General features: G+C 45.2%; 1 protein-coding gene across 2 annotated transcripts in view; it reads right to left on the bottom strand.

Annotated features, from left to right (window-relative positions):
• ADAMTS12 (ADAM metallopeptidase with thrombospondin type 1 motif 12) overlaps positions 1-16195 on the bottom strand; it is a 260830-nt gene extending 244635 nt beyond the window's left edge. For both annotated transcript variants that reach the window (XM_006116518.4, XM_006116519.4), the window contains exons 1-2: positions 15928-16195; positions 4885-5246 (exon numbers count right to left, since the gene is read on the bottom strand). In XM_006116518.4, coding sequence (XP_006116580.2) covers positions 4885-5246; positions 15928-16054 — 489 coding nt within the window. In that variant the 5' untranslated portion in view covers positions 16055-16195. The remainder of the gene's footprint in view (positions 1-4884; positions 5247-15927) is intronic.
• Positions 16196-17007: the final 812 nt, after the last annotated feature.

Genomic DNA, 17007 nt, shown 5'->3' with positions numbered 1-17007 from the left:
CCCACCACTCAGTAATGAGCATTTGCTGGCAGGAGGGAGTGGCTGTAGTGGCTTTGAGTGGTTCCTCCCTTTCAGCCTCAGAGGGAGATCACTCTGCCTCACTCCTAGTGCACTAATCCCTACTCTGTCAATTGGCCTTGTGCCAGCAAAGAGTCTAGGACCCTGGCCCCTAAGGGCAGGGCAAGTCAATTAGCAGCCTAGAGCCAGGCTTGCTGACTGGGATGGATGGTGAACTCTCAGGTTCAAGCCCTCTGGGAAGGATAGAGCAGCAACAGAACTCACTTGAATCTGGGGAATCTATTTTTTGTTGATAAACTGATATTTGTTTTCACTATAAATAGATACACATTGATATAACAATCTGAAACCTCAACTGTACCCTTCCAGCTGTGTGTGTATGTCTCTTTAAGAGGCAGATTACTTGGTAATTTCTGAGAGTGTCCAGTGCCAGGCACTGAATGCTACCAGTGAACATTCTCCATAAGTCTTTCAGGGTTTGGGATATGCCTGATGTTAACCAAGTCCTGAGGAGAGTGATTGAAAGGCTGGTGGTGTACAAGAGATGACACCCAGCTACTACATGATAAACGCCCTCATGTTGGAAGCAGGGGGACAATAAATTAACCCACAATCCTGGGCAGCCCAAAAAAGTATCATAACTAGCCACCAAGGGAAGTTTTATCCTGCAATTTTAGGTATTGAGTGAGTTTAGGCACCTCCAGGGTTAGGCAGTGGCAAGAGGGAATTATATGGATCACAATGATGGCTAAAATTGGCTAAAAAATCTGGGGTTTAGGTGCCTGCATAGCTTTGTGGATCTGGGCCTAAGTGGCTTAGAAGCTTATGTCCCAATGATGTTCAGTGAAACAGACTCCTAAATCATTTTACACACATCAGAAAATTATTTTAGAAACCTACAAACCAAGGCCTTGTCTGCTCTGCATGGACATTAAAGATTCAACCCCAATCCTGGAGCAAATCAGAGCAGCTCTGAGGGCCAATTCTAGCTGTACAAAATTGATGGGATATAGGTGTGTCCCAAGCCTGTACTCTTTTCTCTGGACACAACCCTGGCACTCCCCGCTCCAGTGCATAAGGTCCCTTGCAAAATGTGTTATAATTAGGACAACTCTGAATATTTTTGATATTCATATAAATGTCCAATGATTTTTTAAAAATTTGCTAAATTCTTGGCCTCTATAAAGGTATGTCTAGACTACATGGCTCTGTCGCCAGAGCCATGTAGATTAGTTTACTTGACATACCCAAATAAAGCGGCAATTTAAATAATCGCCACTTCATTTAAATTAAAATGGCTGCTGCGCTGTGCCAATCAGCTGTTTGTCGACTCAGCGCGCTAGTCTGGACACTCCGTGGTCAACATCAAAGGTATTTGTCGATTGCCCCGTTATGCCTCGTGGGATGAGGTTTACCGGGGCAGTCAACAAATGCCTTTGATGTCGACTGCAGAGCGTCCAGACTAGCGCGCTGAGCCAACAAACAGCTGATCAGCTCAGCGCGGCAGCCATTTTAATTTAAATGAAGCGGTGATTATTTAAATCGCCACTTCATTTGGGTATGTCTAGTAAACTAATCTACATGGCTCTGGTGACAGAGCCATCTAGTCTAGACATACCCTCAGTGTTTGCAGTAATGAGTTCCACTGTCTAATGATGTGTTAACTGGAAATACTTTTCCATACATTTGTTTTGAATTTCCCACTTTTTAATTTAATTGAATGTCCCTTTTTTTCTTTCCATCTCATAATACAAAATTCCCAACCCACTTTCTTTGGATCATTCATTTATTAATACTTTTCTATAATGTCACCTCTAATTTGTCTCCTTCCTAAAGTAAACAATCTTTTAATCTCTACTTATATGACACATTGTCTAGGACCCCAATCATTGTCTCTACCCATTCTGTAGAACTCCCACTGATTCTACAATTAAAACAAAGTGTCAGCTCAGTAATGTGTACAAGATGGTGTTACACAACAGTGCTAATTATATATGTTATCTACATTCCACCCAGTATAATACAAGTTCCTGACTAACTCAGTGCACACACAAAAACCTAAACAAAAACAAAACAAAAAAGCCCACAGCAGCAGCAAATATATTCCCCAAACAGAAGGCTTGATAGCCCAAGAATATATTCAATCCAAAATATAAAAACCATGACAACAAACTCTGATTAACCTTAAAGTTCCAGCATATAAAACTTGTTCATACTGCTTTAGTTCTCACAACTAAAGGCCTCACATTATTGGTGGTGTAGGTTTTAGTGTAATAATGGAAGAATCAGACACAGAGCTGATAAGCAAAAGTCTGTGTTTCCAATATGGCATTGAACTTCACTCAGACCCCAATATGCATTATATTATTTCTAGACACTTTTGAAAATTCACCATACGTGTACTTGCTGAATCTTTTAAAAATGCACACAAAATATGTCTTAGCATGTCACTGTAGACAGAATATTAGGAAGGAACTTGGTATTCAAGACCGAAAAGAATGAGCATTTCACTCACGTTATACATCTCATGGATATTAATACAAAATTGCTGTGAAGGCAAAAAAAATCATCAAAAGAAACTAATTGCTTCTCACTACCTTTTCCTATCAGACACTTTTCTCTATAGCCTAATTGTCACTTCATATTTCTAAAATGCTCCAAAGAGACTGTGACAATCCTACAAACAATAATCTTTGCCATTTCGCCGAGAAATATTCTGCATCTTATTTAGACATAAAACATATCTTTAAGAATAGTGCAGCTGTTGTTTTTCAGTACTTTGTGATGTGCTACTCTAAAGGCCCCAATTTCATGTGTGTTCAGGATATTTCAAAGCCCATGGGGTTTCTACAGCTTTAGAATAGCAAGGGATTTCCTTACATATGGATAGACTGGAGAAAGGGGAGGAAATTCTCCACAGCTGTTTATCTTGGCACAGTGCATTCTGGTCTCTTGTTTTGCAGGCTATTGCACACTGAGACACATCACACAAAGTTCTGGTAACCACTGTTACTGTCTTTCAGTAAACCAAACAATCCCGAGGAAGTTTACTCCACTGCCCAGTTGATTCCCCAATCTCAAATAACGCAGACTGAATTCTGCATTTGACTGCAGATACCCAGCTGCCACTGAACTGAATGAGAATACAGGTTGGACCTCTCTGGTCCGGCATCATTAGGACAATAAGAGAATTCGCCAGACCAAGGGAGGTCTCCTGCCACCGGGGTCCTGCTATTGACAGGCCGCCCCAGCAGGCAATCCTGCCTCGCCCTCCCTACTCCTATTCCAGCGGGGCTGCTTGCCCAGCTACTGCTGGCTCCCGGGGTGGCACAGGCTCCGGCTCCTGCCGTGGGGTCCATTCCTGTGCAGCTGGCAACAGCCATGGGGCTTGAGCTCTGACACTGGCACTACGTAGCCCCAGCCCTAGCCCTGCCCAGACAAGGAAAGCCACCGGGGTCCAACCCCATCCCTGCACAGCCGAGGAAAGTCATGGGGCTCCAACCCCAGCCCTGCATAGCCGAGGAAAGTCACGGGACTTCAGGCCCGGCCCCGCATAGCTGGCGGAAGCTGTGGGGCTCCAGCACTGGCCCTGCACTGCCTCAGGCAAGCTGCTGATTCAGATGGCTGCCCTGCTGGCGCTCCTGTCCTTAGGCTCCCAAGCTCTCTCCTCCAGGAGCATCTCTGGTCTTGCCAGATGTTGCCGGACTAGACAGTCCCAGATTTAGGAGGTACAATCTGTAATATAATGATTGTTTGGGGCATTTTCCAAAGCTTTCCTTTCTTATCCAGAAAGAACAAGAAGCTCACAAGTTCCGGAGTTGCACACTCTTAATTCCGTAGACCAAGTTCATTGCAAAGGTCACAGACTCCTTGCATCCTTCCAGTCCCCAAAAAAGCTCTCTGTGTGCCAGCCTTCCATTTCCCTCAATTTCAGTGATTTGCTACAGCCTGGAGCCCTTCCTTCTTGACCGGGGCTCTCAGTGCCCCGCTATTTCTCTCTCCCATCACGCCAGATACTCTGAGTACCCCCCCTTCACCCATTTTCTTCAAGTCAGCAGCTGTCTGTACACCCTATTCCTTTCTCTTCTTCCATAGTAGGAGCACATTTCTCTCTGCTCCTCCCTTTCCCCTCACAATTCTCATTTTCTGACTGGGGGAGAAGCCTCTTAAGCTGTTCAAATTATTGAAACAAGCACAAAGACAAGATGGGGAGCCAGATATTTCTTTGCTCCATAGACAAGTTCGAAGATGGGGGAAGCTACTGGCTATGCTAACTGGATCCAAGGGGCTCCACATGCCATTCACATCCTGCTGTAGTTTTCCAATTTTCACCAAAGTCAATAGTATTTTTCCTACTGATGCCTAGAACAGTCTCTGAAATTTTGGAATTGACTGAATGTGGCAGTCAAAAGTTACTGCATTACACAGAGAAGTGCTTTCCAGTTTCACATAAGAACTTGCATTAGTCATCTAATAATCAGCCAAAAGTTCATCTGAGCCTTTGCAGTATGGACATTGAACTAGAAATCCCAAACTCTCCTTAAGTTTCCAGTGCACCTGAGCTTTAGCAGTGGTAGAAATATTGTTTGAAGAGAATAAGCATGTCACCTCCCTAACTTAGTCTAAACTAGAGAGAGTAGAGACATTCAACATTTTTAAAAGTTGCAAACTTTGATACCACAAAAAGAAAAGATTTAGATTTGGTTTAAAGTTCTAGCTAGCCCTTATTCAAGTGATAAATAAAACCAGGTTATCATACTCATACTAGTCCCACTAGCATTTTGACCACACATGCGCACACCTCTGACTCTCTTCCAAAGCAATCAAAATTAGTACTAAACCATGATGCAAGATCACATCACTTACCAGTCCATTGCAAGTGCTTATCACTGCTGTCCCGTTCCCACAATTTGGCTCTGAGACTGTGCCAATGAGGTGGCATGAGGTTCCTGAGTAAGGTACACTCTTTGCACCTGTATGGTTCCCATATCTCCTTTCCAGTACATAATTAGGAGAAAGAAATCCTTGATGGACAGTCAAGCTTAAAAACAGATCCTTCTCCTTGTGGTTAATTTTATAATACACGAAGTTTTCCTTCCAGCTAACGTCTCTTTTTCTCCTGGCACCTGAGGTGTGATGATGCAAATTGTAAGAGAGAAAATGGCCGCTTGCATCTACTTTCGTAGGACCAACTACATGGTATTCTTGCAGCGTACGGATAAAGTGCTCTGGAAAAAAAACAGGGGAAATTTTAGCTTTAGTCATTTCAGAACTCACACACATGAAAGGTTCCAGAGGGGTAGCCATGTTAGTCTGTAATTGAAAAAACTTTAAAAACAACGAATAGTCCTGCAGAATCTTTCTTTCATCTGAAGAAGTGGGCTGTGCCCATGAAAGATCATGATACCACCTACATATTTTGTTAGTCTGTAAGGGTATGTCTACACTACCACCCTAGTTCGAACTAGGTGGTTAATGTAGGCAACCGAAGTTGCAAATGAAGCCCGGGATTTGAATTTCCCGGGCTTCATTTGCATCTTGCCGGGCGCCGCCATTTTTAAATCCCCGGTAGTTCGGACTCCGTGCCCGCGGCTACACGCAGCACGGAGTAGGTAGTTCGGATTAGGTTTCCTATTCCAAACTACCGGTACACCTCATTCCAATGGCGGCGCCTGGCAAGATGCAAATGAAGCCCGGGAAATTCAAATCCCGGGCTTCATTTGCAACTTCGGTTGCCTACATTAACCACCCTAGTTCGAACTAGGGTGGTAGTGTAGACATACCCTCAGGTGCTGCAGGACTGCTCATGAAAGGGAAACTCCGGGAGGAGAGGCTGATTCTTCACACCATGCGACAGACATAAGGTTTTCATATTTGTAGTGGTGGATTTAACTTAAGGAAACAGGACACCCACCTTTAGATTCTAACAACCCATTGTCACTATTATCAAACTCTAGAAGAGAGGTGGGAGAAGAAATTCACTGCATTCTTAACTCTCACTAACATCCAATACTCACTATATCTACTACGGGTTGAACCTCTCTAGTTCGGCACCCTTGAGACTTGATCATTGTAGAGACAGAGAAATTTGCCAGACCATGAGAAGCCAATATTGTCTAGCAGCATTACCCACACTTCCACTGCTTACTGGGTTCTTCAAAGACCATTAGGGGAAAATTAGAGCTAAATTATGGCACAGAACACTGAGAACCAGGACTGGTGGCTGCCAGCAAACTTTATGGGACCAAGGGACACTTGGTCACACCCATTAGTGGACATCCGACTAAAATCAAACCAGGCCACAGATGTTGCCAGACCAGGGAGTGCCAAATTAGAGAGGTTCAACCTGTACCTCTTAGTTTTTGCACAAATAGAGATAACAGACAGATGATAGTCAAAAATGTCCCCACCCGTCAAAGCTTACACATTAAAGGCAAACTTCACAGGTGGCATACGTTCCTTTTGAAGACATTAAGCAGTACCCCCCATGTTAGATCTTGCCCTAAGACTCTTTCAGTCAAAAGATATATAATCCAAAGGACACCTTACCTATTATTTTCCATTCTAAGACACCTATTCTTACACCTGAAGCAATCAGACTAGGGATGTAATAGTATAGTCAATTAACTGATAAACAAAAGCTTATTGGTTAATGCTATATACTACACACTTTTCCCTGTCCCCCACCAGTAAATTTTTTTAGCAGGCTGGCCAGCAGCCTGGCTTACTCCCTGCTTTCCCCATGTCTGGGACCTACCCCTGCTGTGGCTCTGCATTTAAAGTGTATTAGGAGCCAGATGGACACGCAGCCCAGCTATGTTTTGGCTTGCACTGGGTCTGGGAGCTCAGACCCCCTCTGAACAAGAGCTGCTATCACCCCATGCTGCTGCCTCTGCATCAGAAGCAGCAACATGGGGTGACAGGCAGCTGGTCCACTAGGAGAGCTGGTTTTTAAACTGGCTCCCCTCGTGGACCAGCTCCCTCCTGGCACCTATGCTGCTGCCTCTGACACAGAGGCAACAGCACAGAGTGGCAGGGGGCTCCTCTGGCTGTCAGCCCGATCCCCGGGGACTATAGAATAGTCGAGTAACCAATAAGAATTCATGAGGTTAATCGACTATTCAATTAATTGATATTTACCATCCCTATGTCAGACTCCACTCTGCCATGTTTGTTTATATTTGCTTTATTATAAGAAAATATTGTTTTTATAACCCCATGGCTCTATGAATTCTGTTTTGTCTTTATCAGCTTACTCGCTGGAGTTACCTGGCGATGCTCGGGAAACCTGAGGAGCACAATGCAGAAAAACAATAGTCCGTTATCTTTTTTTGAATGGTAGAAAAGTTGCACTGATTTCTATAGGGATTAAAATATAGGTCCGCCTCATCCCCAGAGGAGGGAGAAGTGGCAGGTGGGGAGCGACCCCAGGTGGAGGGGAGGTTACATGTGGGAGGAACGCCCCAGCTCGCTCCTGGGGCTGCAGGTGCCACCGTGGGGCAGGGCAGGTGCCTGAGCCATTGTGCATGTGGGGGTCAGGGCATTGCATGCCGGCACGGAGGGGGGGGAAAGAGGATCACTTATGTAACCTCGTCGGTGTGAGGGGGCGAGTCCCGGATGGCGCTGGGGGCCGCAGGCGGTGGGCACGTGACCTAGGGTGGGCGGGGCTGCCCCTGCAGCACAGCGTGGCGGGTTACTTTTTTATTTTTACAGCTTGAGCTCAGGCCCAATTGGGTCCAAAAGTACATTAAAACCTTCTCCTGGATGAAAGGTTAGCCCATACAAAGTTTGGTTGCGGTAGCTTTGATAGTGTCCAAGTTATTAGCGCACAAACTTACAAACATTCTCCTTTATATATTAGATTGTCATGGCTTTGTCCTGCACATTAGGATTGCCCGCTCTTGTCATTTGGCCTGGTCTGTTCTGTTGTTTGTCATTATCACTTACTAAAACAACTGACTGCAATCAAGGGGAAGATACAGCATTCTCTCAATTCCTACTGATTGCAGCAGGGGCAGAAAGGGATCAACATTTCTAAGCAGCTGTGAGGCACCTTGAGAGATAGCAGACCTATGTTTGTGCATTTCAAAGGACTCAATGAAATCTTGACTCAATAATAGTCTTTAAAGTGCTACATTGTCCTGCATTTTGCTTCAACTACCCCAGACTAACACGGCTACATTTCTATCACTTGACTCAATAATGACTCTTGACTGCGGTGGGAGGAAAAGCATGGTGAATATTTGGACTATCTTCTTCAGGAAGGATGGAAAATAGCTTTCGAATCTCTACTGCCAGTCATGTCATAAAATTATAGAAACTTATATTTCCCTTAGGTGCTATTTAATGACTCATTTGTGAGTGCTAGCCAATTTAAAGAGGCGAGATGCAAGAACAGAAAATACTGGAATAGACTTGCAAAAATTAATGCTGAAAAATCATGTTGAGACCAACAAGAGTGAGGGTATGTCTACACTACAAAGTTAATTCGAAATAACAGCAGTTATTTCAAATTAACTTTAATAGCGTCTACACAGGCAAACCGCTAGTTTGAAATAAATTCAAAATAGTGGAGCCCTTATTTCAAATTTGGTAAACCTCATTCTACGAGGAGTAACAGCAAATTCGAAATAGCTATTTCAAATTAAGGGCTGTGTAGACATTTAATTTGAAATAGGGGGCCTCCAGACCTTGCCAGGGAGCCCTGGTGGCCACTCTGGGCACAAACAGGAAAACTTACTCTCCTCTCCCCCAGACCCAGAGCCATTAAATGGGTAGACCCTGGCCACAGTGCCTGTGCCAGCTCCAAGCCTGCCAGCCCAGAGCCAGCAGTGGCCACCGGGGCCCCTGACCCAGTGGCCCCAAAACATGAGCCAGCAAGGCACTGGCAGCCAGCCCTCCACTGCTCCCCAGGATCAGTCTGCCAGCTCCCAGGAGCCTGCCTGATAGGGGCTGAAGAAGGCGGGCGCCTTCCTGGTAAAGGGTGGAGATCATGGACCTTATTGAGGTTTCAGGGGGATGCCCCCAACATCGATGATCTCCACACTAGATGGAGGAATGCGGCCCTGTATGGTAGGATAGCTGCCAGCCTGGCCACCAAAGGCCAGGAGCAGGTTAGCATGGAAGTCAAGTTGGTCCAGCGAGACCCCCAACCCTGAGCTTCCCCTAACCCTTCTTCCCCTTGCTTCCCCCTTCCTGCTCCCTCCTCCCACGTTTCCCCCTCCCCTCCCCTCTTCCCCCCTCTCTCTTCCCCTCTCCCACCTCCTTTTCCCAGTCTCCCCAGATGTTCATCTCTCCCAGTTTTGTTCAATAAACCCAGTTTCTATTTTTGATCATACGTGTCTTTTATTTGACATCAGGAAGGGGAGCAAGAGAGGGGTATGTGGAAGGACTTGAGGTAGGAATGGGGCACGAGCCCCCAGTGGGGAGGACTGGGGAGGCTCTGAGGGTTCCTCGGGGTGGACACTCTCCCTCAGGGCCTCCTGGATCCTGACAGCCCCCCAATGGATTCCCCGGACGGTAGCCTGCAGCAAGTGCAGCCGTGCTGATGGCAATGACGCCACGAGATGCACCGGTGTGCCCAGGGGCATCTCTGGCTCCATGTGGCCGAGTGCTGTGGTGTCCTGAGTTCGGGCACTCCAAGACAGCACTGCTTTGCTGTCCCTCATTGAGGTAGACAAGCAAGCGGGGAACCCTGAGAACAGTCTGTCCGGGATGGGTGTAGGGTCCCTTTAAGAATGGAGCTCAGTTCGCCTTAGGCAGCAGCCCCACACAATAAGTCCTAACCTGATGCCCTGCCGGCACTGGTTCCGGCCAGCCTTATCTTCGGTTCAGGGTCCACTCAGTGTGGACGTGCTATTTCGAAATAGCAAAACGCTATTTTGAAATAGTTTTTGTGTATAGATGTGCTATTTCGAATTAGCTTAATTTGAATTAACTATTTCGAATTAAGTTAATTTGAAATAGCACTGTAGAGTAGACATACCCTGAGTTAATAGTACACCAAAATGTAAGTAGAAGGGGGATAAAGGCATTTCTCACCGGTAATCAATACAACTAAAATATTGATCTTTTTTATTCCAGAAAGGGTTACCAGAGGCACTATCAACACTGGAACACTTCCTTCAGCTCTCTGGTAAGCCTCGTGTGGTTATTAAATCTAAATCAAAGACAAGAGGTACCATATCACAGCATCCTGCTGCTGTTCTGCTATATAGTTACCCTAATGAATTCACTAGCAATGTCAGTCTGGAGAACAAACAGACCCATAAACTGCATATATATATGTTCACATTCAGTCTATTATCCTTCAATATCACTCCCTCCAACTTTCCTAAGGTAATATTTAATGGATCCACACACATATATTGAATTTAATACATTGCCCTCCCATGCAAATTTAATATTCTGCCCCCATTCCTGTTAATCTTTTTCATTTAGTAAACTGTGAGCTTAGAAGCCATCATGTTCACAACGGCATGGCATACTTCATTAGTACAGGATGAGATATAATGTATTACCACAGTATATACTCCATGGCCTTCTATCACTTAACACCTAAATCGCCAGTGCAAGTGGCCATAGAAGCAGACTAGGGGGTAGTTCTAGCCTGAATGGCTTTATTTAAATTAACACGTGGAAATTGAAAATAAAAAATGATATAAAAAGAAAGGTGGATAAATTCTATTGCAAACACGCTAATGATATAACCTAAGGATGTTAAATTGCGGTTAACTGACTAACCGAGTAGTCCATAGAATTTCCATCAACTACTCGACTATTTGATAGGCACTTCCATATTTTTCCTTTGAAATGTACAAGAGCACCTGCAGGGGTTCTTGTATATTTCAAAGCAAGAATGTGGTACTGCGCATACAGCCTGGGGCCAGCGGGAAGTCCTTCTGACTCAGGGCTGCATGCAGCGTGCCTGCTTTGAAATGTACAAGAGTCCTCGGTGGGGGCTCTTATGCATTTCAAAGCCATGGAGCCCAGGTTCTAGGGAAATGCCACTTGGAACCCAGGGTTAGTGGGGGAGTCCCCAGTTGACCCCAGGCTCCACAGCACTTTGGCATTCTAAAGGGGCAGCCCTGTACAGCTGAGCCATGGATCAGCTGTGCGGCGGCTGCCTCTTTGAAATGCCGCCTTGGGGTTTCAAAGCAGCTGATCCCTGGCTTAGCTGTGCAGTGCTAACACTTTGAAGTACCCCTTCTTCCACCCCCTTTGCTGCCTCTATCTGATACTATCAACTAGTCAGCTAGTCCTTAACATCTTTAATATAAACCCCACCAACTAACTTCCTTTTCAACAACTTGTGGGAAGGCGAAGGCCCTACATATTTTCTGTGCTGGATACAAGTCCTGATCACTCACATAAAGCTCAGTCTTAAGTGCACACACATTGGGCATGCTGCTAACTGGGAGGCCCAATGCTGTAAGTAAAGGCCTCCAGGGATAGAGTGAAATCTCTGTGTAGGGCAGGGGAGTAGCGACACCCATAGACACCAATTTCTGCTCTAACAGGGGGAGGGGATTGCTTGACCCATCCCTCCACCCCTATGGCACCCCTTCTCCCAAACTCCCAACCACACCCTATGTCATCATGCCCCTGTCCCACTCCCACTCCACCCCTTTCCCCAAGACTCCACTCCCACCCTGCTTCCGCAAGGGTCTGTTTTGGGACCCGTACTGTTTAATATCTTCATCAATGATGTAGATATTGGAATAGAAAGTACGCTTATTAAGTTTGCAGATGATACCAAACTGGGTGGGGTTGCAACTTCTTTGGAGGATAGGGACATAATTCAAAATGACCTTAGCAAGTTAGAGAAATGGTCAGTGGTAAACAGGATGAGGTTTAATAAAGAGAAATGCAAAGTGCTCCACTTAGGAAGGAACAATCAGTTCCATACATACAAGATGGGAAGCGACTGTCTAGGAAAGAGCATGGCGGAAAGGGATCTAGGGGTCATAGTGGACCACAAGTTGAATATGAGTCAACAGTGTGATGCTGTTGCAAAAAAAGCAAATGTGATTCTAGGTTGTATCAACAGGTGTGTTGTAAGCAAAACTCGTGAAGTCATTCTGCCGCTCTACTCTGCACTAGTTAGGCCTCAGCTGGAGTACTGTGTCCAGTTCTGGGCGCCACATTTCAAGAAAGATGTGGAGAAATTGGAAAGGGTACAGAGAAGAGCGACAAGAATGATTAAAGGTTTAGAGAACATGACCTATGAAGCCAGGCTTCATGAACTGGGCTTGTTTAGTTTGGAAAAAAGAAGATTAAGGGGGGACATGATAGCGGTTTTCAAATATCTAAAAGGGTGTCACAAGGAGGAAGGAGAAAATTTGTTCCTCTTGGTTTCTGAGGACAGGACAAGGAGTAATGGGCTTAAAGTGCAGCAGGGGAGGTTTAGATTGGACATTAGGAAAAAATTCCTAACTGTCAGAGTGGTCAAATATTGGAATAAATTTCCAAGGGAGGTGGTGGAATCTCCCTCTCTGGAGATATTTAAGAACAGGTTAGATAGACATCTGTCAGGGATGGTGTAGACGGAGCTTGGTCCTGCCTTGAGGGCAGGGGGCTGGACTCGATGACCTCTCGAGGTCCCTTCCAGTGCTATTATTCTATGATTCTATGATTCTTTCTATCCCCTACCCGAAGAGCACCATGTTCTTACTCTTACCCCTCCCCCCTGGAGCCCCTGAAGGCCTCAGAACAGCTGCAAGGAGGAAGGGGGAGGAGTAGGTCAGCGAAGCGCCAGTGGGCAGGAAGCACTGAGGGGAGAGGGACAGAGAAGGAGTTTAGCAGTTGGTGGGTGCTGAGTACCCACTATTTTTTCCCCATTGGTGCACCAGCCTGGAGCACCCACAGAGTTGGTGCCTATGGTGACACCTCCTCTAAACCTTTACAGAAGTTATCCAGATTCCTTCCTCCTGGATGAGATATGGGACCAATGTACTACTGGGGAAGGGATGTCACCAGTTAACCGGTTAACCAGCACATTTTAACCCTACCAGTTACTAATGAACTGATGGCCCAGCTGGGCTGGAGCAGTGCCCTGCCTATGGGATCCCATTGAAGGGGTTACATAACTGACTAACTGATTAAAGAGGATTTTATATCCTTATATTGAGGAGGGCTAGATAAGCTATTCTTGGTGAGGGTCTCTTTTTTTGAGGTCTTCTTTTGAGCTCTGGTTTGGCATTTTGCCCTGAAGTCCTCACTAATAGCACTCAGGATCTTCAGTCCCTTGTGCTATCATGGAGCCTCTCCAAGTAACTTTCAAACTTCTCCTCAGCCTTCCCCTCCTCCCTCCCTTCAGAGAAAGTTCCTGACTCTGATTCTAAGATGGCCCTATCAAATGTCATAGCTCAGGTCATGTAGGCCAAGAGAGGAAGGCCAGAAGTAGCTTTATGCATCTGGGATTCTGAGGGTGCCTGGATCCCTTTTTAACCACTGCACTGTGGTGAATGTATGTTCTGGAGGCACTGCATCTGTGAACTCCTTTCTCTTTGCAAAACTGACAGGGGACATGACCAAATTATAAAACCCATGAGGAGCACATACACAAATTAACAAAACAATTTAAAGTAACTGGAGCCACTGCATCTCCAGATCCACCTCCTTGCCAACTTTGTGGTTTTACAACTCCATTGCCTTTTTAAAAAAAAAATGTTTTTGTCTATTCTATTGCTGTGAGGATTCAAAGCCACTCAGACAAAAAAGAGTATTTCTCACAGAGAAATAACCAACATAAACTGCTGTCTACTGAACACAGTAAACAAACCAAAGCAAGGAGAAACATAATTTTTTTCTCTAACAGTCTCTTTCATCTCTGAGTGGTGGCATTTACAGTAACAGATGGTTAAAGACTCTCAGACAAAAATACAAATACTTTTCTAAGTAAATGGTATTCCTTCAAAATAAGAGACACTTGTCATCTGCCATTGTTGCATCTTGGAGTCAAGTTCCCTCTACTGACTCCTCGACTAATGGACCTCCTTTCAAATGACCCCTCTGGTTAGCATATGGGTTGCAATTTCCGTTAAAAGCATTTTCGGAACAGAGTGTCTAGATTGGCACGGACGCTTTTCTGCAAAAGCACTTTTTGCGGAAAAACGTCCGTGCCAATCTAGATGCACTTTTCTGAAAAAAAGCCCCGATTGCCATTTTCACGATCGGGGCTTTTATGTGGAAAACAAATCTGAGCTGTCTACACTGGCCCTTTTGCGCAAAAGCTTTGCGCAAAATGGACTTTTGCCTGAACAGGAGCAGAATAATATTTCTGCAAGAAGCACTGATTTCTTACAGTAAGAAGTCAGTGCTTTTGCGGAAATTCAAGCAGCCAGTGTAGACAGCTGGCAAGTTTTTCCAGAAAAGCGGCTGATTTTCTGGAAAAACTGGCCAGTCTAGACACAGCCTCACTGAATAGAACATTCAAAGCCATTTCAGCTGGATGAGAATGCAGGGTTGGTTCATTTCTGAAGCCCATCTTTTCTTCTAATTGCAGCAACATTTCATATGGAAATTGCATTGAGACACTAAACAAATAAAATCTTGCTGCCTTTCCTAGGACAAGGAACCAGCCTAGTAACTAACGGGAAGATAGGCTGAAGTCCTACCGTAGTTTCTAATTTTTAGGCTCCTGATGAGCCCTTGAGCCTGCAATGCACAGAAAGAGAAATTAATTCTACATCCATTTCTAGGACCCTACAAGGACTGGAGGCTGGTGAGTCTGGGGGCTCACGTAGGCTGGAAGCTGGTGGAGCTAGGAGCCTGCAGGGGCTGGAGGCCAATGGAGCCAGGAGATATTGAAGCCTGAAATCTGCAAGAGCTGGAGGCTGGTGCAGCCAGGAGCCTACGGGGCCAGTATCCTGCAGGGCATGGAGCTGCAGAGCTTATTTAACTATATAACCAATTTAAATTTTAATTTAAAATTAGGGTGGCCAGATAGCAAGTATGAAAAATCAAGATACTTTTTTTTTCAGGGAAAGGGAGGTAAGATAGTTTTGTATAAAGATAAAGCCCATAATATCAGGACAGTCTCAATAGTACAGAATCAAGACAATATCTCCCTACCTGAGCCCCCAAACCAGGTGATTTTTTTCCTTCTTTAACTGTGAGGATGAAGGGTCCGGATTAGACCAAAAGGGATTTTGCAGAAAATGAATTTTTCTTCTGCACTTTTCAGGTCCCTCGGTGTCTTAATTCCCTCCCCCACTGAAATGAATAACTCCAATTCATTTTGTATCCAAGAAGATGAGATCTGAGCTCCAGATGTCATTGACCCTTATGTCATTTGTGTTGCTGCATCACAACATAGTATTTCAGAGTTGCTATGAAAAAGAAATAGTCTATTTTCAAGACCCGAACTTCCTACATTTTGCAATTAAAAATGCGGTGGGTGTTCCTAATGAAAACAGACTTCAGCAATGAAATTTTCAACTGAAATTTAGCCTAATTGCTTCTAGAAGGTAACAACATGACAGTCTGAGTTGCCTGTACTATGCTTTCTTGACATCAACTTTAAAATCAAGTAGTATGCCACAGGAGCGTTGCAAGTGCAGAGCTGTACGTTGAAACTCCAAAAGAGATGAACTCACAGAGACATTGCAGCAGAGGGGAAGGGAGTATCTAGCACAGCACTGTTAATGTTTGCAGTCTTTAGTGTGAGATTCAGCAACTCTGATCCAGGAAAAGTAAATCAGTCACAAAGCTGCCTGGAAGTTACTATTGTAAGTGAAACATTGTGCAAATACAGACGTGGAGACACTTCATACAAAAGAATAAACTGAAAATATTTACTTAGATCTTGGTCACCCTGGTTTATTTAGATCCGAGGTGGAAAGAGAAAGGATGCCGAATCTGCATCTATTTAACATAACTATAATGAAAATGAGAGAAGCCACTGACCTTGCCTCTTGTCTGGAAAGAAAAATCTGCCCGGTGGAGGATTTCTACCATAGCAGAGCACTTGCATGTGAAGGAACTGGACCCAAAAGAAAAAGTTTGCAATCCAGTTTCTCTGCACACATGGCATGTTTTAGCTGGGGGAAATCAACAGAGTGTATTCAACAACTCCTAGCTAGAAAGAAAACTGTAAAGGTGCATGGCCGAGGGAAACTAAGAGAGAGAGAGAGAGAGAGAGAGAGAGAGAGAGACTCTTCCTTGCAGAGAAAGAGCAAAGAAGCTTTTCCTGAAAAGGGGAGTGATTAGGAGTTCTGGTGTCTGATTTCTGCAAGGGGAGGAAGGAGGGTTCAGCAAGGAAGTTGCTTCCAGGGAATCCCTCCTTCATACAAATAACAATGTTGGTGTCAGTTCCCATGCACCCCAGCTAAACCTTCAAACCCTCTAGTAGTTGGTCCTTCCCCTGACAGCCCCTCCCCCCAAGGGGGGCATATGGAGGAGATCATCTGGGATAAGTAATTCCTGGGTCTGTCCCTGAAGGGAGGTCAGAAACCCTGTATGCACTGCACTGAGGCCAGGCTGCACGAGCTCTGTCCTGGGAGCACTGTGCCTTCCCTTACATGCTTCCTTGGATGCCTTGAGTTCCCACTTAACACCTATCGTCCCCTGCGTACACCTGCCTCCAGCTCCCCAAGCAATGCCTGCCTGCTCCTGAATACCAACCAGGCTGGATTGTTAACTTTCTGATGGCAGAAATCCAAATACCCTTGCCCCACCCCATCTCTGAGGCCCTAGGGCTGCTGACAGAGGGAGATTTATTTTATTTTATTTCAGGGAAAGGGAGGTAATATAGTTTTGTATAAAGACAAAGCCCATAATATCAGGACAGTCTCAATAGTACAGTATCAAGACAATATCAGAGGGAGAATATCTGGGCACAGGTAATCTAAAAGGGCCCAGAAACCCCCAGCCACCACTCGCAGTGCAGCAAAGCAAAGGCAGGCTCCCAGCCTGCCCTTGCTCTATGCCACTCCTGGATGTGTCCAGCACGGTCCCTGAGGCCCCTGCAGAGGGGTACCTCCATGT

Source organism: Pelodiscus sinensis, chromosome 6, assembly GCF_049634645.1.
Source record: "Pelodiscus sinensis isolate JC-2024 chromosome 6, ASM4963464v1, whole genome shotgun sequence".
Taxonomy (NCBI): Eukaryota; Metazoa; Chordata; order Testudines; family Trionychidae; genus Pelodiscus; species Pelodiscus sinensis.
The sequence above is the reverse complement of the archived record's forward strand: the minus strand, read 5'-3'. Positions and strand labels throughout refer to the sequence as shown.